The sequence below is a fragment of the Babylonia areolata genome, chromosome 15 (assembly GCF_041734735.1).
Source record: "Babylonia areolata isolate BAREFJ2019XMU chromosome 15, ASM4173473v1, whole genome shotgun sequence".
NCBI lineage: Eukaryota > Metazoa > Mollusca > Gastropoda > Neogastropoda > Buccinidae > Babylonia > Babylonia areolata.
In genome coordinates, this window is record NC_134890.1 from 21,149,182 (window position 1) to 21,172,773 (window position 23,592).

Here is a 23,592-nt window from a genome sequence, read left to right on the forward strand (position 1 = left end):
TTCCAATGCGGACGCTTCAAGAGACCATCGTGCCTGCAGGTAAATGTGTGCCTGCAGGAAATTTAGGCAATTTACCCGTACTACAGTACCTGCCAGGTTAACTACCCACGAAGCATAAGTAAATATGGCGGATCCTTTTGCAGCGTTGTTTTTTGTTGCGGGAACTGAACAGCACGTGTTCTGCTAACTCTCTCGACTTCTTCTTCTTCTGCGTTGGTGGGCTGCAACTCCCACGTTCACTCGTGTGCACACGAGTGGGCTTTTACGTGTATGACCGTTTTTACCCCGCCATGTAGGCAGCCATACTCCGTTTTCGGGGGTGTGCATGCTGGGTATGATCTTGTTTCCATAATCCACCGAACGCTGACATGGATTACAGGATCTTTAACGTGCGTATTTGATCTTCTGCTTGCATATACACACGAAGGGGGTTCAGGCACTGGCAGGTCTACACATATGTTGACCTGGGAGATCGGAAAAATCTCCACCCTTTACCCACCAGGCGCCGTCACCGTGATTCGAACCCGGGACCCTCAGATTGACAGTCCAACGCTTTAACCACTCGGCTATTGCGCCCGTCACTCTCTCGACAATGCTCTGAACTGTGGTGTGGCGAGAAGTTAAAACAAAAAACAAAAAAACAACAACAAAAAATGCGCAGAAGGGAATCACCAGTGTCACGGACGACCTAGTGGTTGCAGTATTTTATTGTATATTTTTGTTCAGATGGGGGTTCGAATCCACATTGTCCCCTTTTCGGCAGGCGAAGTTGGCGGATGCAGTGTACCGCTGGGATTTATTTTTGAGGTGGGTTTCAGTTTCAGTTTCAGTAGCTCAAGGAGGCGTTACTGCGTTCGGACAAACCCATATACGCTACAACACATCTGCCGGTGGGTGTGTTGCCGTTGTTTGTGCACAAGCTTTTTATCATGCATGTTATCTTTGAAGCTGGTTGGAGGACCAGAGGCGTGCCATGGTTGTGTAACAATGTTTTGTGTGACACAATTTATGTGACGTTTTTCTTAGAGTTTTGATTATGACGCATTTGTATAATGATGTAGGTGTCTAACGGATCTCGGGGAGAGTGTCCTTGGAGAAGGTCGCGAGGAGAGCGGCTTTTGGATGCTGCAGTTGTTTGGTTGTTTTTTGTTTTTTGTTCTGTTTCCCTCTGTAGACGACCAAGTGTCCGCCAGATGGGAATATCAGCATTCGGTGTATCTTCGTTTCTGTGTTAGGCACCTTTAGTTGTTGTCTTTTTCACACAGCTCGCTGTGCGTAGGCCTCGGGTTGCTTTTTTTTTTTTTTTTTTTTTTTTGCATCTGGTCAAAGTTTTCCTGGACATTGCTCTGTCCAGTGTTCGTCTTCGTGGCGTTGGATCTTCCGCTGATCTCCAGCTCAAGTTATTTCAGACCACCTGCCGCCTGGTACCAGCGACGCGTCCGCCAACGTTGCTACTGACGCTCGGTTCGGCGGACCACTACTTCAGCCGGCCCACCAGGTCTTCAAGGATTTCACCTTTTCTTGTTTGACAGTGATATTTCCATGTTCAGAAGGGAAAGGCAATTCAATGCTTCAATTTTTTTTTCTTTTCTCCTCCTGAAGACTCCTGGTCAGATTTCTCTTGACCGATTTGTGCTTCAGTAACCTATATTTTTATTTATTTGTATGTGTGTGTGTGTGAGAGAGAGTTGTGTGAGAGAGAGAGAGAGATAATAATTGAAACTTGGTTTACTTCATATTCGCATACACTCACATACTCGCATACATACATGATACTTACTTGCGGAGAGTGGGAAAGAAAGTGTTGCACTGGAATAATACTTACCTGTGTTTAATATTGGTTACCTGTGTTCAATACCGGTAGCAGTGGGGTTGAGATGATGTGCCCCCGAGTAAACTTGATGTGTTTATTTAATAACTGACTGTGTGGCCACACCCATCAGTGTCCTTTGGATACTTTGTTGAAGGAAATAATAGTACTTCTGTTGTTGTTCCTTCTAAATTTTTTTTTCATTTTTTTTTTTTTTTAATGAAACATTTTCTTTATACATCCATACAATTACATAATTACGTACATTAAATGCGTTGTATAAAATCTATTTCTGTTTGGGCTTGTTGGTGTTGTGGTGTCTGTAGTGGGGCATTGGGGGGGGAGGGTGCACGTCCGCTTTAGCACGCGTTTGACAACCAGGATTTTTGTAAAATTACAGACGATGGGTTATCTGCCTGAGTGCACCGCGCATGTCTTGAATACAAAGATTCACTTAAACCTTCAAGGTAAACTGTACCCGCGGGTCCCTACCATGTCATGGGTAACTTGCCTAAAGGCAAAATGAAGTTTGTCTTGAATACGTCCCAAGAAGGCTCCCATTCTTCTGTTTCAGTGAGAGAAAGTAAGCGCTTGGCCATGCATCGTTCGAACGTGTTCACTACACTGAAACGGCTGTTGACTACTGGCCATGGGAGGGTACCCCCATCACCCATCGTGCGATCGTTTTCTGTCATCTTAGCGGCTCCTCCTTCCACTCTTTCCTTTTCCTCGCCGTCCTCGTCTTCGTCTTCCCTGGCGTCTTCTTCCACCGCATCTTCCCGCTTTTCTTCAACTGCCAATGAGAAAGGTTATTGTTGTTGTTATGATTATGATTCTTGTTGCTTCTTCTTCTGTTATGATTATGATTGTGATGATTAATACGATGATGATAATTATCATTATTGTTGTTTTGGTTGTTGTTGATGATGATAGTGCTGTTGTTCTTACTATGTTGAAGAAGAAGATGATGATGATGACGATGATTTCAAATATACGATCAGAAAATAGCGATAGTGATGGGAGAAGTGACTATGTAAATGCGCGCGTGCTCGCGCATGAGAGAGAGAGAGTTCACCCAACATAAGACTTATTGAAGTTGATGGGGAAGAGGGAGTGGAAGGGAGGGGAGCTAAACTGAGGTACAGGAGCAAGGGTGTGTGTGTGGGGGGGGGAGGGGGGGGAGTACGTGATATACATCCCGTTGCAATATGTCCCTAATGGGTTTCGAGCTTGAAGACAGTTGAACCTCTCGGCTGTCAGTCCGTTTCTTGTAGCGAGAACCATCCGTTGTGCCAGAATCAAGCATTCCAAGTTGAAAAGAAAGAAAAAAAAAATATATATATATATTATTAATGGTAATAGTAGAAGTAGTAGTGGCAGCAGCAGCAGCAGCAGTAGTAGTGGTGGTGGTGGTGGTAAGAAGAAGAAAAAAAAAAGAGGAGGAGGAAATATGCTAGTCATTCATTAAAGGATATTGCGCCTAGTTTTCAAACACTTTTTCTTCAACACGGCCTTTTCCAGACACACGCTGCACGGACATCGGTCAAGGCATCAGACCTCCATCCCAACTGTCCATAGCGACAGACAGAGGGGCCTATGACTCCAGAACGGTCAGCGACGGTCACACTGTGATGTGCACTCAAACGTTGTACACACGTACACACACACACACACACACACACACACACACACACACACACAGACGCGCGCGCGCACACACACACATACACACAGACGCGCACACGCACACACACAGGCGCGCGCGCGCACACACGCACACACACAACACAACACACACACGCGCGCGCGCACACACACACACACATACACACAACACACACACACACACACACACACACACACACACACACACACACACTTTTACCCCGTGGGACTTAGAAAGTTCACACATACTTGCTCGCCTAGACACACACACACACACACACACACACACACACACGTTTACCCCGTTGGACTTAGAAAGTTCACACATACTCGCAGGCACAGACACGCGCGCGCGCACACACACACACACACACACACACACACACACACACACACACACATTTGCAATAGTAGTAGTAGTAGTAGGTTGTAATCGTTGTGAGGAGAGGAGAGAAAGAGGGAGAAGACAGACAGACAGACAAACAGACGGAGGGGGAAGGAGGGAGATTAACAGCCCGACATCGGCGGATTCAAAACCTCATTCATCCTCCTCACAGATCCCACACGTGACCGGTTATGACGTCAAGAGCCTCACTCTGGTGGAGGAGGGCAAGCACGTGCAGGTCACGTGGGACGACGGGAGAGTCTCGCGGTAACGTGACGACTGTCCGAGGAAGCACAGTTTGTCCTTTCCATCAGTCTCTTTTTCCTCCTTCATCCCTGCTTTGTTTCCTTCCGTTTTACCCTGCCCTGTTCTGTCCCAATCTGCCCTGCCCTGCCCTGCCCTGCCCTGCCCTGCCCTGCCCTGCTCTGCCGCAGTCTGACCTGTTCCCTCCTGTCATGACACGTCCTGACCCGTTCCGTTCTGTCCTGTCCCATTCCGTGCTACCCTGCCGTGTCTTGCCTTGCCCTTTCCTCCCCTGCCCTGCCCTGTCCTGTCCTATCCTCTCCAGTCCTATCCCGTCCTATCCTCTCCCGTCCTGCCCTGTCCTATCCTATCCTATCCGGCCCTGTCTTGCCTTGCCCTTTCCTGCCCTGTCTTGCCTTGCCCTTTCCCGCCCTGTCTTGCCTTGCCCTTTCCTGTCCTGTCCTATCCTATCCGGCCCTGTCTTGCCTTGCCTTTTCTTGCCCTGTCCTGTCCTGTCCTATCCTCTCCAGTCCTGCCCTGTCCTGTCCTATCCTATCCGGCCCTGTCTTGCCTTGCCTTTTCTTGCCCTGTCTTGCCTTGCCCTTTCCTGTCCTGTCCTGTCCTCTCCAGCCCTGCCCTGTCCTGTCCTATCCTATCCGGCCCTGTCTTGCCCTGCCCTGCCCTGCCCTGTCCTGTCCTGTCCTATCCGGCCCTGTCTTGCCTTGCCTTGCCTTTTCCTGCCCTGTCCTGTCCTGTCCTATCCTCTCTCGTCCTGCCCTGTCCTGTCTTGTTGTGTCTTTTCTTTTATATTCTGTCCTTTTTCCGTGTTGTCCTACCCTCTCCTCTCCTCTACTCTTCTGTCCTGCCCTAGCCTGGCCTGTTCCATTCCATCCTTGTTCTATGCAGCACGCACTTTGCACGCTGAGAAAGACCCCAAGGAATGAGAAGCATTGCACTCTGGCCTTTTTTTTCTTCTTTTTTTTTCTTCTTTTTTTTCTCTTTTTTTCTTTTTTTTTTTTCTTTTTTTTTTTTTGTATAGAAGAGATCCACTCTGATAGGTACACAAATGAATGCACAAACAAAAACATAAATAAATGAAAAATGCATTGACCTATGTGACAGGTACCACAGTCTATGGCTGAGACATGTCTGCTTCTGCCCAGCCTGTAAGTTCGAAGTCAGTGGTCAGCCCAATATGGCCTATGATCAAATCGCTTCCGACCTCAAACTGGCCTCAGTCATGGATGATGGTAACGTTAAAAAAAAAAATGCAAGAGCTTGTGCGACGTGTGTGTGTGTGTGTGTGTGTGTGTGTTTGTGTGTGCACGTTTGCGTATGTGTATGTGTGTCTTTGTGTGCCTGTGCATGCGCGCTCTTGCGCTCACGTGTATGTATGTATGTGTGTGTGTGTGTGTGTGTGCATTCGCACCACTGTGTTAGTTTGTGTGTGTGTGTGTGTGTGTGTGTGCATGTACGCACTTGTGCTCACGTGTGTGTGTGTGTGTGTGCGCGCATTCGCACCTGTGTGTGTGTATTCGCACCTGTGTGTATTATTGTTTGTGTGAGTGTGTGTGTGTGTGTGTGTGCATTCGCACCACTGTGTTAGTGTGTGTGTTAGTGTGTGTGTGTGTGTGTGCATGTACGCACTTGTGCTCACGTGTGTCTGTGTCTGTGTTTGTGTGCGCGCGCGCGCGCGCGCGCGCTTTCGCACCTGTGTGTGTTATTGTTTGTGTGTGTGTGTGTGCAGGGGAAGGGTGTCTGGTGGCACAGTGGAAAGGGGAGGACTCTCACACGGGTGTGTTTCCTCTCAAGTTCCTGAAGTTCCATTGCTATTCGTCACAGTCTATGGCGCAGCGCAGAGAAGCGATTCGGATGCTGTTCACGACTGATGTAAGGTTTCTCTGTGTGACCTATTCTTTGTTTTGTGTGGGGGGTTTTTTGAGGGTTTTTGTCTTTTTTCGGGGTGGGTGGGGGGGGGGGCTGTTTTTGTTTTGTTTTTTTGTGTGTGTATTTTTGTTTCTTTTCATTTTTGTCTGTCTGTCTGTCTGTCTGCCTGTCTGTTGTTTTTTGCAGATACTTACAAAGGTGTTTCGCTTATCTGTTATTATTTTCTTTTCTTTCTTTTTTTTTTCAGAACATTTGCGTTAGATTATATAGCTTCATATGAAATACACAGAATGTGTTGAGAATAATAAAGTTGTCGGCGAAGAGCGGAGGTGGTTTTTGTTGTTGTTGTTGTTGTTTGTTTGTTTGTTGGGGGGGTTTTGGGTTGTTGTTTTTTAAACAGCAGCACTACTTGTTATGTAACTACTCTTTCTGTTATTATTTAGAAACAGCTGTTGCGCCACCGAAAATTGTTTATTCCTTCAGTAGACCGTAAAGCGTTTGATTCGGTGTGTAGAGATATGTCATGGAAAGTGTTAACAAAATAAAAAGTATAATTTTGTGGTAGAATTGTGCCTTCGATACAGATTATGTGCGTGTCAAAAAACAAAAACAAAAAAATCTCCAGAATGGTTTAATGACGAAATTACGCAAGCAATTGCTGTTTGTGAAGGAAAGATGGCAAAAGTGATAATAGGATCGAATTCTTAAGCGAAAAAAACACAAAAAGTTATTGAAGTAAGCAAATACATACATTGTAGATTATTGAAAAGCACATAAATTATTGCGTATAATAAAGTACCCAGTCGACATAAGCATTGAATAATTAATTAAAACTATGAAAAATAAAAGAAACGATCTATCTATCTATCTATCTATATATATACATATATATATATATATATATATATATATATATATATCTTTGAGAGAGAGAGAGAAAGAAAGAGATTTGTTTGTATATTTACATTGCTTAAAATCTCCTTCTTCTTTTCTTGCAGACGACAATACCGGAAGTTATGTATGAGGAGGTGATGGAAAGTGACGAAGGCCTTTTGCAGTACGTGAAAAGATATCATCATCATCATCAACATCATTATCACCACCACCACTACTACAACCACCACCGCCTCCAGTGTCCCAGCCACCTACTCTGCCACCCATCTATTCATCCGGTGAACAATGCGCACATCCAGTGACCCATCCATCCATCTGATGACCCATGCAATGACCCATAAACCCATCCGAGACCCATCCACACATCCAGTGACCCATCAATCCATCCATCCACTATCCAATGACTCATCCGTCCATCAAGTGACCCATCCATCCATCCAGTGACCCATCCACACATCCAGTGACCCATCCATCCACCCACTGACCCATCCACACATCCAGTGGCCCATCCATCCATCCAGTGACCCATCGATCCAGTGACCCATCCATCCAGTAACCCATGCATCCATCCAGTGACCCATCCATCCATCCAGTGACCCATCCATTCAGTAACCCATCCACCCATCCAGTGACCCATCCATCCATCCAGTAACCCATGCATCCATTCAGTAACCAATCCATCCATCCAGTGACCCATCCATCCATCCAGTTACCCATCCACCCATCCATTGACCCATCCACCACACAGTGACACATCCAGTGACCCATCCACCCAAACATCCAGTCACCCATCCACCCATCCAGTCACCCATCCACCACACAGTGACCCATCCACCCAACCATCCAGTGACCCACCCATCCAACCATCCACCGACCCATCCACCCATCCACTGACCCATCCACCCACACAGTAATCCATCCACCACACAGTGACCCATCCACCACACAGTTACCCATCCACCCACATAGAAATCCATCCACCACACAGTGACCCATCCACCCACACAGTGACCCATCCACCCACACAGTGTCCCATCCACCACACAGTGACCAATCCACCCACACAGTGACCCATCCACCCACACAGTTTATCCATCCACCACACAGTGTCCATCCACCCACACAGTGACCAATCCACCCACACAGTTATCCAGTCCACCACCACAGTGACCCATCCACCACACAGTGACCAATCCACCCACACAGTGACCAAATCCACCACACAGTGACCCATCCACCCACACAGTGACCCATCCACCACACAGTGACCCATCCACCCACACAGTGACCAATCCACCCACACAGTGACCCATCCACCACACAGTGACCCATCCACCCACACAGTGACCAATCCACCCACACAGTTATCCATCCACCACACAGTGACCCATCCACCACACAGTGACCCATCCACCACACAGTGACCCATCCACCCACACAGTGACCCATCCACCACACAGTGTCCCATCCACCACACAGTGACCCATCCACCCACACAGTGACCCATCCACCCACACAGTGACCCATCCATCCACCACACAGTGACCCATCCACCACACAGTGACCCATCCACCACACAGTGACCCATCCACCCATCCAGTGACCCATCCATCCACCACACAGTGACCCATCCACCACACAGTGTCCCATCCACCCATCCAGTGACCCATCCACCCGTCCAGTTACACATCCACCCATCCATTCATTCACCCACCCCTCCACCCGAAAAAGGTCCACCCAGATCGGTCCGTCCATATATCCAGTGAATCATCCACCCCTCTCCACCCCCCATCGCCCCATCACACACACACACACACACACCCTTCCATCTACCCCATCTATCCATCTACCCATCTAACCAGTGAATCATCCACCCACGCACACACACACCCTTCCATCTACCCGTCCATCTACCCATCTATCCATCCATCCAGCTACCCACCCACCTATCCACCAAATATCACCAGTTGTGTTGTACAGTGCACTAATATAACGGTGGAACATGTCCTCGGCTCATGCAAAGCGGCGTTGAGCCTAGGACGGTACACATGGAGGCACAACCAAGTGCTTAAAGAAATTGCACACGTGGTGAGCACTGTCCAAGGAGCACCAACCCCACCAGAAGTTCCAGTAGAGTTCCGCTCGGCAGAAGGCAATAAAGTCTGGCCAGGAACAGCATCCAAAGTTTCCAAAGCATGGAAACGTGGGCTGCTTGATGATGCCGAAGAATGGGAATGCACAATTGACTACCAGAGGAAAAGAAACACCTGGAAATCATCAGCATGAGACCTGACCTAGTACTCCACTCCAAGGCAACGAAACAAGCGATTCTGAATGAGCTCACTGTACCATACGAAAGCAGAATGAAGGAAGCCCACATCTACAAGACTGAGAAGTATGCTCGCCTAGCCAGCAACCTGAGAGAATCTGGCTTCCAAGCCAAAGTCCTTGCCATTGAGATTGGTGCAAGAGGGTTTATGGTCGCATCTGCCCACAGCCTCATGAAACAGCTGTCGATTTCTGGCAGAGAGAGGACATGGGCTCTCAAGGCAACGGCAGAAGCAGCAGAAAAGAGTTCCAGCTGGATCTGGTCGAGGAGGAATAAATTAAATTCTACTACTCAGACTAGGCGTACGATAGTTCAGTGGTTAAAACGTCTGCCAGAAAAGGTGACTCAGTCCTGAAGTGGCGACCACCCTGAAGGTGCGGGTTCGAACCTGCTGAGGACCAGGAAAACAGAAAAAAAAGGCGGCAATACAAGGGCATCCAGGAGTCATGACCTGGGTGCGGCCCGCCCCCCTTAAAGTGTAAGGAGTTCAGGACCGAAACACTTGACTGATGGGGGGCTTCATCTCTGAAGACTTTGTACTGTCCAGCTCTCCCTTTAGTTTCTTTTCACTATGTACTGTTTCATGTGAGGCGCTTAGAGCCCATCTTTGGGGAGTTGGCGCCATATAAGAACAATTTATTTTTATTGTTATTATTAAGACGTGGCACTTGCAGGTGGTTGACCGCCCTGAATGAGAGAGGGATCTGTCTGGTCAAGGGACTGCCTACAGAACCTGGGATGGGCAGAAAGGTCAGTTAGAATTGTGAACGCACTGACGAACGCACTGAAACGACACAGCGCGGCACGAAACGGGCACGGCATGCCTATGGCTGTTGAAGCTCACTGATACAGAGCTGTGGACTGACATAGTTCTGTAAGAAATAGACAGACAGGCAGAGAGACAGACAGACATGCAGGCAGATATACAGAGAAATGGATGTATAGAATGGTAGAAGGATAGATGGTTAGGTAAATAGCCTCGGTGGACGGGTGGGTAGATGACTGACTGATCGATCGATTGATTGATAGACACATTAAATTGGTGGGTGTGTGGATGGGCGGATGAACGTACGGATAAACTGGCAGGCAGGCAGGCAGGCAGACGGACATATCGCCAGGCAGACACATACACCATGTACCATCCCATATTATCTTTCTCGTTTGCTGATCTGTCTGTCCATCTGTCTGCTTGTCTGTTCGCCCTTCCGTCCGTCTGTCCTCTGTGTATCCACCCACACACCTATATATATATATATATATATATATGTGTGTGTGTGTGTGTGTGTGTGTCTAGATATATATAGATATATATATCTTTGTGTGTGTGTGTGTGTCTCTCTCTCTCTCTCTCTCTCTCTCTCTCTCTCTCTCTCTCTCTCTCGATCGATATATGTGTGTGTGTGTGTGTGGATAGAAAGAGGACAGACGGACGGAATGGTGTGTGTGTGTGTGTCTGACTGTCTGTCTGCCTGCCTGTCTGTCTGTCTGCCTATCTGTCTATTTCGTACTGCATTGTGAGAGTCCACACCTGTGACAGTATCAACAGCCTGCTAAAGTGAGTCATTTCAATAAACGAACCTGTATTTGAGTCTTCCCCTCCTCCCCATTCCTTCCCCCACCCGCCCCCTTCTCTCTCTCTCTCTCTCTCTCTCTCTCTCTCTCTCTCTCTCTGACTCTTTCTCTCCCCCCTCTCTGTCTGTCCCACTCCACTACCCACCTTTCTCTCCCCCTCTCTTCCACTCTCCCCTTTCTCTCTCTCTCTCTCTCTCTCTCTCTCTCTCTCTCTCTCTATTTCTCCTCCGCTCTCCCTCTCTCCTCTTTTTCACAATTGCTATATTTAGTAGTAGAAGTAGTAGTAGCAGCAGCAGCAGTAGTATTAGTAGCAGTAGTATTAGTAGCAGAAGTATCATTATTATCATTGTTATCGTTATTATTATTATTATCATCATCAGTGATGGATACCGTAAATACTATGTTCCCCATGTTTCAGGTGGTGGAAAGGATATCCCGGAGTGTGCTGCCGACCATTTATGGCTACGTGAGATCGTGATTGATGTCTTCTGCGTTTTGATTGCCTGGTGTCTTTCTTCTTCTTCTTCTTCTTCTTCTTCTTCTTCTTCTTCTTCTTCTTCTTCTTCTTCTTCTCCTCCTCCTCCTCCTCCTCCTCCTCCTGCTCCTCCTCTGTCCGTCGTGTCGGTCGGTCTCTTGTCTCTCTCTGCCTCTCTCTCTCACACACACGCGCGCGCGCGCGCACACACACACACACACACACACACACTCTCTCTCTCTCTCTCTCTCTGTCTCTCTCTCTCTCTCTTTGGGGGGAGGTTGGGGGTCTAAATATGCCGACATCCAGACAAATCTTCAGCAAATCGAATCAGATAATAGCAAAGCGGATGTTGATTAATTAGCACGGGTGCGGCAGATGTCAGGACAGAAAGCTGATGTGTAATTATGTAATCCTATAAAATGTCTGGTAGATCTGTAGATAAGACATTGTTAATTAGCATGTTTGAAATATAATACAAAATGTGTTTTTCATTGATTACTACGGTTATAGACAGAAAAACGTCATGGGTTAAACCCTGTTAATGAAAAAAAGCACTTTCATTAGAGAGAGAGAGATAACTTCATTAAGCCCATGTTAACGAATTGTCATTGTCACGTGCACTTGGCCTCAGTGTGCACAATGAATTGCTGTTTTTGTATGTGTGTGTGTGTGTGTGTGTGTGTGTGTGTGTGTATTGTTATTGTTTTGTGGGGGGTTTTCTACAGATTAACCTGTCATTTTTTTTACGCCGTCTTAAGTCGCAAGGAATATTTCAAAGGGTAGTACAAAAAACAAACGAACAAAAAACTGAAAAAAACATTATCACTCTTACAGGTAGACGACTTCATTGAGCTCGTGTTAATCGTCCATCACTGGTAAGCTCATGTTAACAATTCGCCTCTGTAACAGGTCGACGAATTTATCAAGCCCACGTTAACAAATTACCCTTGTTGCATCCAGTCGATCTCGTCAAGGTCATATTAAAAAGTCAAGCCCGCTTTAATGATTTACCCTTGTTACATACAACGGACCTCACTTTAACTCACTCAGTACGGCCAGTCCTCTCTTCTCCTCCACACAGACCCCTCGGATGTCCAGTGGGTGTCTGAATGACCCAACTTTTAGCTTCCGTCGTCAGAATTGTGGTATTCTTTGTCAACATTCACCTCTTCAGTGTAAGAGCCTTCCGCTTGTAATATTTTGATGGTGGTAATTGGGGTGAAACGCTGTTAACGTCGTCTCTTTCGCCGTTCGTATGGAGAGAGTTAAGGCCATATTAAAAAGTTGCCACTTTTACATACATAACGTATGGCTACTGTCACAAATGGAAGTCCTACTTAAGCCGATGTTAACGAAACACCACTATCACAGAAGACTTCACTGTGCCCATGTTAAGGAATGACTCCCAGTTGCAGACAGAATACCTCTATAAGCCCATGTTAGCGAATGACCCCCGCTACACACAGAATAACTGATTAAACACCTATCAACGAATTATAACTGTTACAAATAGAAAACCTCATTGAACCCTTGTTAACGAATTATCACTGTTGCACAAAGAAAAACTAATCAAACCCATAACAAAATACCCATTTTACAGACAGAAGACCTCTTTAAGCCCATGTTAACCAATCACCACTGTTACAGATAGAAGACCCAATTAAGCCCGTTCAACGGGAAAAAAACGTTACAACAGACAGAAGGCCTTAGGCCCATGTTAATGAACCACCACTGTTACAAACAGAAGACCTTGTTATGTCCATGTTATTGAACCACCACTGTTACAAGACAGACCTCATTATGCCCATGTTAATGATCCACCACTGCTACAAACAGAAAACCTCATTATGCCTATGTTAATGATCCACCACTGCTACAGACAGAAGACCTCATCATGCCTATGTTAATGATCCACCACTGCTACAGACAGAAGACCTCATTATGCCTATGTTAATGATCCACCACTGCTACAGACAGAAGACCTCATTATGCCTATGTTAATGAACCACCACTGTTACAGATATACCTCATCATGCCCATGTTAATGAACCACCACTGTTACAGACAAGACCTCATTAAGCCCAAGTTAATGAACCACAACTGTTACAGGCAGAAGATCACCTTAATGAACCACCACTGTTACAGATTGACCTCATTGAGTCCATGTTAATGAGCCACCAGTCACAGACAGAAGATTTCATCAAGCCTATGTCAACGAATCACCACTGTTGCAAACAAGACCTCATTATGCCTTTGTAAATGAACCAACACTGTTACAAACAGAAAACCACCTTAGGCCCATGTTAATGAACCAACACTGTTACAAACAGAAAACCACCTTAGGCCCATGTTAATTAACCAACACTGTTACAAACAGAAAATCACCTAAGGCCTATGTTAATGGACAGAAGATCACCTTAGGTCCATGTTAATGAACCAACACTGTTACAGACATAGGATCACCTTAGGCCTGTTTTAATAAACCACCACAGATAGAAGACCTCATTAAGCCCATGTTAACGAACGACCCCTGTTACAGACATAATATTTTAAGCCTTCGTTAACGAATGACCCCCGTTACAGATATAATATCTCCTTAAGCCCAAGTTAACGAATGACCCGTTACAGATATAATATCTTCTTAAGCCCAAGTTAACGAATGACCCCTGTTACAGATATAATATCTTCTTAAGTCCATGTTAACGAATGACCCCTGTTACAGATATAATATCTTCTTAAGCCCATGTTAACGAATGACCCCTGTTACTGGCCTAACATTTTCTTAAGCCCATGTTAACGAATGACCCCTGTTACTGGCATAACACCATCTTAAGCCCATGTTAACGAATGACCCCTGTTACAGACATAGCATCTTCTTAAGCCCATGCTAACGAATGACCCCTGTTACAGGCATAATATCTTCTTAAGCCCATGTTAATGAATGATTCCTGTTACAAACATAATATCTCAAGCCCTCGTTAACGAATGACCCCTGTTACATATATAATATCTTAAGCCCATGTTAACGAATGACCCCTGTTACTGACATAACATCTTTTTGAGCCCATGTTAACGAATGACCCCTGTTACAGACATAATATCTTCTTAAGCCTTCGTTAACGAATGACCCATGTTACAGATTACAGATATAATGTCTTCTTAAGCCCATGTAAACGAATAACCCCATTACATACATGATATCTTCTTAAGCCTTCGTTAACGAATGACTCCTGTTACAGATAAAGTACCTTCTGAAGCCAGTATTAACGAATGACCTCTGTTGCAGAGTACCCCCATTAAAGCCCATGTTAACGAACGAGCACGGGTTGCAGGTGGACGAAATCAAATGCAGCCCGGAACCCATAAACGCCGGTTACTCCTCGGATGAACTGGACCTGCACCAAGACCTTGTGTACTATTCCTCTCCTCCAGGGCTTCAGGCTGTTTTCTGTCTGAGGTCAGTTGTCTACCTCTCTGCATTATAGTATGGATGATGATGATGGTGGTGGTGGTGGTGGTGGTGGTGGTGGTGATGATGATAGCGGTGATGATGGCGGTGGTGGTAGTGGTGATGGTGGTGGTGATGATGGTGATGATACGGATACTTGGATGATGATTATGATGATGATCATGATACTTGGATGATGATGATGATGGGGTACTTGGATGATAATGATGATGATGATACGGATACTTGGATGATGATGATGATACGGATACGGATACTTGTATAGCGTCTATCTTCGGTCAGAGACCAAGCTCTTAGCGCTTTACAAGCACGGAGTTATTTGCACAACAGACTGTCTACCTTGGTAGAGCCGACTGACGGCTGCCATTTGGGCGTTCATCATTCGTTTCCTGTGTCATCCAGACAGGTTTCAGTCACGCACACGTACACTCTAATACAGACATGTAATATCTTACGTGTATGACCGTTTTGCTCATTTACCCTGTGTCTTCCTCCCTCTCTCTGTAATTCTGTCTCTGTGTCTTCCTCCATCTCTGTAATTCTGTCACTGTGTCTTCCTCCCTCTCTCTGTAATTCTGTCACTGTGTCTTCCTCCATCTCTCTGTAATTCTGTCTCTGTGTCTTCCTCCATCTCTCTGTAATTCTGTCTCACTGTGTCTTCCTCCATCTCTCTGTAATTCTGTCACTGTGTCTTCCTCCCTCTCTCTGTAATTCTGTCACTGTGTCTTCCTCCCTCTCTCTGTAATTCTGTCACTGTGTCTTCCTCCATCTCTCTGTAATTCTGTCACTGTGTCTTCCTCCATCTCTCTGTAATTCTGTCACTGTGTCTTCCTCCATCTCTCTGTAATTCTGTCTCTGTGTCTTCCTCCATCTCTCTGTAATTCTGTCACTGTGTCTTCCTCCCTCTCTCTGTAATTCTGTCTCTGTGTCTTCCTCCATCTCTCTGTAATTCTGTCACTGTGTCTTCCTCCATCTCTCTGTAATTCTGTCTCTGTGTCTTCCTCCCTCTCTCTGTAATTCTGTCTCTGTGTCTTCCTCCCTCTCTCTGTAATTCTGTCTCTGTGTCTTCCTCCCTCTCTCTGTAATTCTGTCACTGTGTCTTCCTCCATCTCTCTGTAATTCTGTCACTGTGTCTTCCTCCATCTCTCTGTAATTCTGTCTCTGTGTCTTCCTCCATCTCTCTGTAATTCTGTCTCTGTGTCTGCCACCCTCTCTCTCTCTCTCTGTCAGTCTGTCTCTCTGCATTTCTCTCACTCTGTCAGCCTTGTCTTCTGTTTCCTTCTCGTTTTTTTTTCACTGTATTCTTCTTTTCTTTTCTTTTTTTCTTTGTTTGAAATAACAGATTCGACTCCAACATAGAAGGAGGAGAGAGCGTGTTCGCGGACATGTTCCATGTGGCCGAAACCTTCAGAGAACAACACCCTGAAGACTTCAACGTCCTGGCCACTGTGCCCGCCACCCTGGACACTATCCATTACCAGAGGTCGGCACCGCGTGCTGGTGGTGGTGGTGGTGGTGGTGGTAGTGGTGGTGGTGGCGGTGATGGTGGTGGTGATGATGATGGTGGTTGGTGATGATGGCGGTGGTGGTGATGGTAGTGGTGGTGGGTGGTTGTGGTGATGATGATGGTTATGATGGTGGTGGTGGTGGTGGCGGTGGAGGTTATCGTCCTTCTAATCTTTCTGCTCCTTCTCACCCTCATCATCATCACTGAAGCATCAACTTTATCATCAGTGCTGTCGCTCTTCTTCTCCTTCCCACCTTCTTATTGGTCTTCTGTTGCTCTTTTTTTTTTCTTTTCTATTTTGCTGCCCCGTCATCTGCCCCGTTTCAGTGGCATTACTCCCACGCCGCTCATTCCGAGTACCCCACACACAGCCACACCCGGGTTCGTCCATCACAGTCCCAGCGTCGCCAGTCCGCAGGGAACCATCGATGTTTGGTCACCAGGTGGCCACACACCAGAGGAGACCCTGCACTGCTGATGAGTCACTTCGGTGGTGTTCAGTGGTGCCTGTTCTGATTTAACTTACTTAGGACACCACCTACTAAGCCCCCTACTGACGACAATAATGGCTTAGTCGCGGAGCCAGACTGAGTGAGCGTCCCTCCCAGCGTGGAGACCGCCACCGCGTCCCTCCAACAGCAGTCCCCCATGAATCCACCGACACTGAAGACATTGACAGGACTCATCTCAAGCACGGAAGTGGAGGGGTATCGAAACTGAGGTCACCATGACAGCAGGGCATGAAAGGCCACATACTTTGGGACATTTTTTTGTTTTTATTGGTAATGATGAAGGAGGAGGAGGAGAGGAGTGACGATGATGATGATGATGTTGTTGCTATGGAGGTCCATTTGGTTTGGGACTACGTGACAAAGCTGTACTCTACGCTTCCTTCATAATGATATCCCGGCATCAACCAGGCCCGAGTGATACAGACACTTGCAGTGTTGGTCAGGTAATTAGAGCAACACACCTAAAGACGTATCCTTGAAGTGGATGGTACTCGACTGTGTGGTCCCAGTATCCCCATTTAAGCCCACAGCACACTCAACTCTGGGTAGGAGCCGGCCGCGGGCCGAAAAACCCACCTCCGCTGGGATTTGAACCCGCGTCCTCCCAGCCGTCAGTCCGCGACGCTAACCACTTCGCCACGGCGGCTGGTTCCGTTGTTTTTCTTATTTTTTTCTTCAACCTCCTCTTCCTGATATTTTCTTGAAACTGAAATTCCGACTGAAAAGGTACTTTTGTTGCGTTTTATTCATTTCATTTTATCTTAGTTTATTTCATTTGTTTTTGTAGGGTTAAAAAAAACAAAACATTCTGTTTCATTATTATTACATTTTTCTTGCTGCTGTTGTTGAAACTATCTTTTTGTGGTGTTTCAGAGACTGGCCTGTCCACATGAATGTGAAGATACCGATGTTCACGCTTAATGATTGCGGAGATGTAAGCTCTCTGTCTCTCTGTCTCTCTGTCTCTGTCTCTCTCTCTCTCTCTCTCTCTCTCTCTCAAAACTGGAAATATTACCACTGTACAAGCAATTTGAATACAATAGAATGGTCCTCATGTTCAAAGTACACAACCACATGTCACCACCGTACCTCAGTGAATTTGTTCAAAGGGCAACAGAGCGTTACGATTCAGATAATTATTTTCATTTCAGTCGTGCCTCTTTCCTGTATTCTGTGTGGTGATTAATTTGACAGTCTTAATAACCCCTTTACTTCTTTATTCTTTTCTTTTCTTTTTTCAGTATCTGTTATTGTACTACACTATGATCTGTAATGTACTACAATATGATTTGATACCTAATTATGTTTATGTATGCATACGCATACATATCTGTATGTACATGTAGACATATGCATGCATGTGGGTATATGTGCAAATATGTATATGCATAAGGGTGTGTGTGTTTGGGGATGAGTGTGTGCATATGTGTGTGGGTGGGTGGGTGTGAGTGTGTGACAGTGTTCCCTTCATTATATTTTTATGATGATGATGGTCCGTTGATTAGTATTATAATTATCATTAGTAGTAGTAGTAGTAGTGGTAGTGGTAGTAGTAGTATTTACCATTGTTATTATTGCTGTGTCTTATCGTTACTGTTTTTGTTGTCACAAGGACAGATTGGAAGACTAGGCAATGCCTAAAATCTTTATCCTTGAGTAATAAAATTTTTTAATCTCTCTCTCTCTCTCTCTCTGTCAGTCTGTCTTTTTGTCTGCCTCCGTCTCTGTCAGTATGTCTGCCTCTCTCCCACCCTCTTTCTTTCTCTTTCTTTCTCTCTCTCTCTCTCTCTCTCTCTCTCTCTCTCTCTCTCTCTCTCTCTCTCTCTCTCTCTCTCTCTCTCTCTCTATCTATCTATCTCTTTCTGTGTCAATTTCTCTGTAAACCGTAGTTTTTTTGTTGTTCATACATTGTCCCCATTGCCAAAGGATATCAAATGATTGTACAGTCAATGTCAATAAAAACAATGTCCGTGTCCGTGTCTGTGTCTCTCTCTGTCACTCTTTTTCATAAAATAAATGGTCAATTTCTCATGTTTCTCATGTGGGGGATGTGGACAGCTGGTGGGGGTCCGCTACCAGCCACACCACATGGGGCCACTGCACGTGTCGGAGGTAAGAGCGTGACGGCTGCTGACGACATGATTATGACAGGCCGTGGTGGGTTGCACGAACAGTCTTTGCAGGTGGCTGGGTTTGCTTTGCGTTTTTATTTTTTTTGGGGGAAAAAAAAAAATCTTATTCTTACTGCTGAGCAAACCTTTAACGCTTCTAAATTTCGCTCATGTAGGTCCCCCTCGGAACTCCCCCCCCCCCACCCACACACCCTCCATTCCCGCCCTCCCCAGCCCTGGTCACTTGGCTTGCGTGGGTTGGCGGGTGGGGTGGCTTGGTGGTTGGGTGGTTGATTGGATTGGTGGGTGGGTGGATGGATGGTTGGGTGGTTGGTCGGGTGAGTGGTTGGGTGGTTGGTCGGGTGGGTGGGTGGTTGGCCGGGTAGATTGGATGGGTGGGTGGATATATGGTTGGTCGGGTGGGTGGTAGGTCGGGTGGGTTGGCTGGGTGCATGGATGGTTTGGTGGTTGGTCGGGTGGGTTGGCTGGGTGGATGATATAGTTGGGTGGTCTGGTGGGTGGGTTGGCTGGGTTATTTGGGTTGGGTGGGTTGTGGTCGGGTGGTTGATCTGCTTGGTTGGGCGGATGGTTGGCCGGGTAGGTGGCTGGTTGGTCGGGTGATCATGGTGGGTTTGTTGGGTTCTTTCGGTTGAGTCAGAGTGGGTGGTCGGGTGGTTCGTCTGTTTGGTTGGTCGGGTGGTTGGCCGGGTGGGGTGGGTTAGGTGGTTGGCTGGGTGGGTGGGTGGTCGGACGTTTGGGCGGACTGGTTAATGGGTAAGTCACTGTTTGGTTGGTAGTTTGGGTGAAATGGGTTGTGGTAAAGACCTGGTGGTCGACCAATTTCTTTCCTTCGTTCATTTCTTTCCTTCTTTCTTTCTTTCTTTCTCTCGTTCGTTCAATCTTTCATTGGTTTATTTATTCGTTCAGATGTTCTTTCAATGTTTTCTTTTTGTTCATTTCCTTTTCGCTCCTTCCCCCCCTCACCCCCACCCCCTTTCTCTCTTTGTCTCTGTCTGTCTCTTTTTTTTTTTTTTTTTTTTTTGCTTGTTTGTTTGCTTATGTTTATATTAGCCAGTAGTTTTTTTTCTTAATGTTGTTGTTTTTGATGATGATCCTCGATCTGATTTTGTCCTTATTGTTACTTACTGTTCAGTCATCGAAAATCAAGGCTGGAAGAAGAGGGGGTGGGGGAGGGGGGAATGGGCAAGCAAATAAATCGATCACAAAAAAAGATTCCTAACTTTTCAGTCTTCTTCTTTCCTCCTCTTTATTTAAAAAAAAAAATGTTTGGGGTGGTTGGGCGGAGGGGGGCGTACGGGGTGGCGTTGCCACATTGAAATAGTCTCAAATTGTATAATCGTGATCGATGAATAAGCAAATGAATAGATGAATGAATGATTAATTGATTAATTAAACTAATCATCAGCCAGTGATCGATCAGATCAGTTATCAGTCAATGCTGGCTTTCAGGAACTGATTGAACCCTTCTACGCAGCTTTCAAGAAGTTCTACACGCTGACCAAGAACTGGCCCTATAAGGTACACACACACGCACGCACGCACGCGCGCGCGCACACACACACACACACACACACACACACACACACACACAATCGGTGACAACACATTCTACACACACACACACACGATCGATGACAACACACACACACGCACACACATACACACACACACACACACACACACACACACACACACAGGGTTACATAATAGCCTACCTCTCAGGTGTTAAAATTAATAACAGATAAAATTCAATCGGGGCGAACGTTATCATCAGTGTCGAGTGTACCATTAGCAAAGCTTTTTTTTTTTTTTTAATGTCAATATCTTTCAATGGCAAAATCTAATTGTTACTAGAATTAATTGGGAATGTTTAGCAGTATATATGTGGCCAAATTTATTGCGCCAATGGTTATGTCTGACGAAGCTTGCTTAGGGCAAATTCAACCGATCTCTGACAAAGATTAGTTCTGGCAAGTTTTATCTGTGGCCAAATTTATACCTACTAAACATAAGCTGCTGGAAAAAATTTCTATGGTAAATGCGAAGTTTGTGATTATGCGGGAATTTTACCTTTGCCAAAAATATTTGCCAGAGTTTATTTGCGCTCCGTGCATGCATGTGCACACGCGCGCCCGTATATGTATGTGTGTGTGTGTGCGTGCGTGCGTGTGTGTGTGTGTGTGCGCGCGTGCGTGTTTGTGTGTATGTGTGTGTGTGTGTGTTTCTTCTTGCTAAATTATTCTGGCAACATTTATTACGTGCAACCGTTTATTTGTTAATGGTTTGTTGCTGTTGTTCTTGTTGTTTTGTTTTTATCTGGAAAAGTTGTTTCTGGCGTGGCTTACCTTTTTATCAACATGACCTCTGGTTAAAATGTAACATGACAAGCTTTGATAAACCACTGGTAAAAATTTTCATTCAATAGTTATTGTGCTTGATACTATGCTCCTTGTGATCAGTGGTGTGTGTGTGTGTGTGTGCTTTGTTTTGTTGTTGTTGTTTGTTTGTGGTGCAGCACTTATTGTGCTTGATACTGTATTGCTTGTGATCAGTGGTGTTTCAGCGTGTGTGTGTGTGGTGGTGGTGGTGGTGGTGGTGTTGGTTGGTTGGTTGGTTGGTTTTGTTGTTCTCGTGTGTGTGTGTGTGTGTGTGGGTGGTGGTGGTGGTGTTGTTGTTGTTGTTTTGTGGTAGTTGTTTTTTGTTGGGGTGTGTGTGTCTGTGTCCGTGTGTTCTGTGTGTTTTCTGCCACATTACTTTCGCTGCCAGTGTGCTCAGTATTGTCTGCGTTCAGTTTTACCACCGCCTTCAACCTGGTGATTTGATTTCCTACAATAACCGACGGTTTGCTCACGGGCGCACAGCGTTCACGTACCAAAGTGGTCAAGTCAGACATTTTCAGGTAAAATATGTTGTGGGTTTATTTCTTTTACGAGCGGCAGGTAACATGTGTGACATGGTTTAATGTTAATGCACGGTCTTACAATGTCTTTACCAGAAACGAAACAGAATTGTCGTCAGTCTTCTTACATATGTAAAACCTTTTTTTTTCAGTTGTATTTATTATATATTATCTTTCTTATATTGTTATCTATTATCATATTATCATTTTTATATTATCATCATCATTAGTGTTGCTATTATTATGGTTATTATTTTTATTATCAGTAGTAGTAGTAGTAATAGTAGTAGTATGGATATTATCATCATCGTTATTAATGATCATTGCTTTTCATTTTTGCGCATAAGTGTATCTAGTTCTCATGAAATTGGGGTAAAGACTATGATAACAGACGTGTATGTACGAGTGTGTGTGTGTGTGTGTGTGTGTGTGTGTGTGTGTGCCATGTTGTGTGTGGGCGCGCGTGTTCTGTTTCTCTGATCTCTCCCTTTTAAGTCTAGGTCATACATGTTATCAGTAGTTGTTGTCCATCTCGCTCACTACGATCGGCTTCGAATGTACTCGGTTTACGCATACTCAGATTCAAACACTCGACTGTTGGCCGCCGTTCTTTCTCTGTCTCTGGACCTTGCAATTGGAATGAACTTCCTCTTTCGCTTCGTCAAGTCTCCACACTCAGCTCTTTCAAGTTTGGCCTTAAAACCCACCTCTTCCCAAAATAGCCTCCTTTGCCTGCCTCTTCCTTGTCTTTAGAACCTGCCTCTTCCTTTGTCTTTAGTTTCTACAGTTTTAGAGTTATGCAAGCGTGTGAATGACTGGTGCGAAAGCGCTTTTGATTTGTCTCTGCAAAAGATTCAGCGCTATGTAAATACCATTATTATTATTTGTGTGTGTGTGTGTTCCAGAACTGCTACCTGAACGTGTCGGAGTTGAAAAGCTGCATGCAGACTCTCTCCAATCTCGTGGGAGATGGGCACGTCATCAAACGAATCGGCGACCACGATTACATGTGAGGAGGGGCTCAAGATGTTCGCGCTGATGGATAAAATAGGAATGTTTCAGAAGCTTGTGTGTTGTTCTCGTCCGATCACCTAAGTTAAGCAACGTCGGGCCCGGTTAGTACTTGGATGGGTGACCGCCTGGGAACACTGGGTGCTGTTGGCATTCCTTTTAAGGGGGGTGCAGGGTAGTGTGTTAGGGCTCATGTATGTTTATGTGTATTTGATTGTGCTTTCACATCTGTGAAACTGCATGTTTGTTGCATATCTGTTATGCATATGTGTGTGATTATGTGTCTGCATGTTTTACATTTATTTGCTTATTTATCATCATCAGTGTTTTTTGGTTGTTTTTTTTTTTTAATGTGTTTTTTTGTTCTGTTTCGGTTTTTTTGTACGCAAGTTTTTGCGCCTTATATTATTAGTAGTAGTTTTTTTATGTATTTATTATTTATTTATTTACTTATTTCTTTTTATTTTATTCATTTATTTATATAGTGGTTTTTTGTTTTTCGTCTTTGTTGTTTTTTGGGGGGGGGTTTTTGGTTTTGTTTTTGTCTCTTTTTTTCTTCTTTTTTACTTTTTTTTTTCTCAAGGCCTGAATAAGCATGATGGGTTATGCTGCTGGTCAGGCATCTGCTTGGCAGATGTGGGGTAGCGTGTATGGATTTGTCCGAACGCAGTGACGCCTCCTTGAGCTACGGATACCGATACTGATACCTGTACACACGCTTATGAAAACATTCATTTTCTCTCTTGTCTCAATATATTTATTCAATTCTGCATTTCTTCAAAATGAAATGGCATTATAT

At 45.3% G+C, this 23,592-nt stretch overlaps 1 protein-coding gene across 1 annotated transcript in view; it reads left to right on the plus strand.

Moving 5' to 3' along the window:
* Positions 1–23,233, plus strand: part of LOC143290218 (gamma-butyrobetaine dioxygenase-like) — a 58,127-nt gene extending 34,894 nt beyond the window's left edge. The window contains exons 2-16 of the mRNA XM_076599548.1: positions 2,385–2,618; positions 3,332–3,420; positions 4,033–4,127; positions 5,226–5,353; positions 5,851–5,993; positions 6,989–7,047; positions 9,888–9,963; positions 11,204–11,251; positions 14,596–14,720; positions 16,075–16,215; positions 17,625–17,685; positions 18,810–18,863; positions 20,333–20,401; positions 21,675–21,782; positions 22,688–23,233. Coding sequence (XP_076455663.1) covers positions 2,385–2,618; positions 3,332–3,420; positions 4,033–4,127; positions 5,226–5,353; positions 5,851–5,993; positions 6,989–7,047; positions 9,888–9,963; positions 11,204–11,251; positions 14,596–14,720; positions 16,075–16,215; positions 17,625–17,685; positions 18,810–18,863; positions 20,333–20,401; positions 21,675–21,782; positions 22,688–22,795 — 1,538 coding nt within the window. The 3' untranslated portion in view covers positions 22,796–23,233. The remainder of the gene's footprint in view (positions 1–2,384; positions 2,619–3,331; positions 3,421–4,032; positions 4,128–5,225; positions 5,354–5,850; positions 5,994–6,988; positions 7,048–9,887; positions 9,964–11,203; positions 11,252–14,595; positions 14,721–16,074; positions 16,216–17,624; positions 17,686–18,809; positions 18,864–20,332; positions 20,402–21,674; positions 21,783–22,687) is intronic.
* The last annotated feature ends 359 nt before the right edge of the window (positions 23,234–23,592 follow it).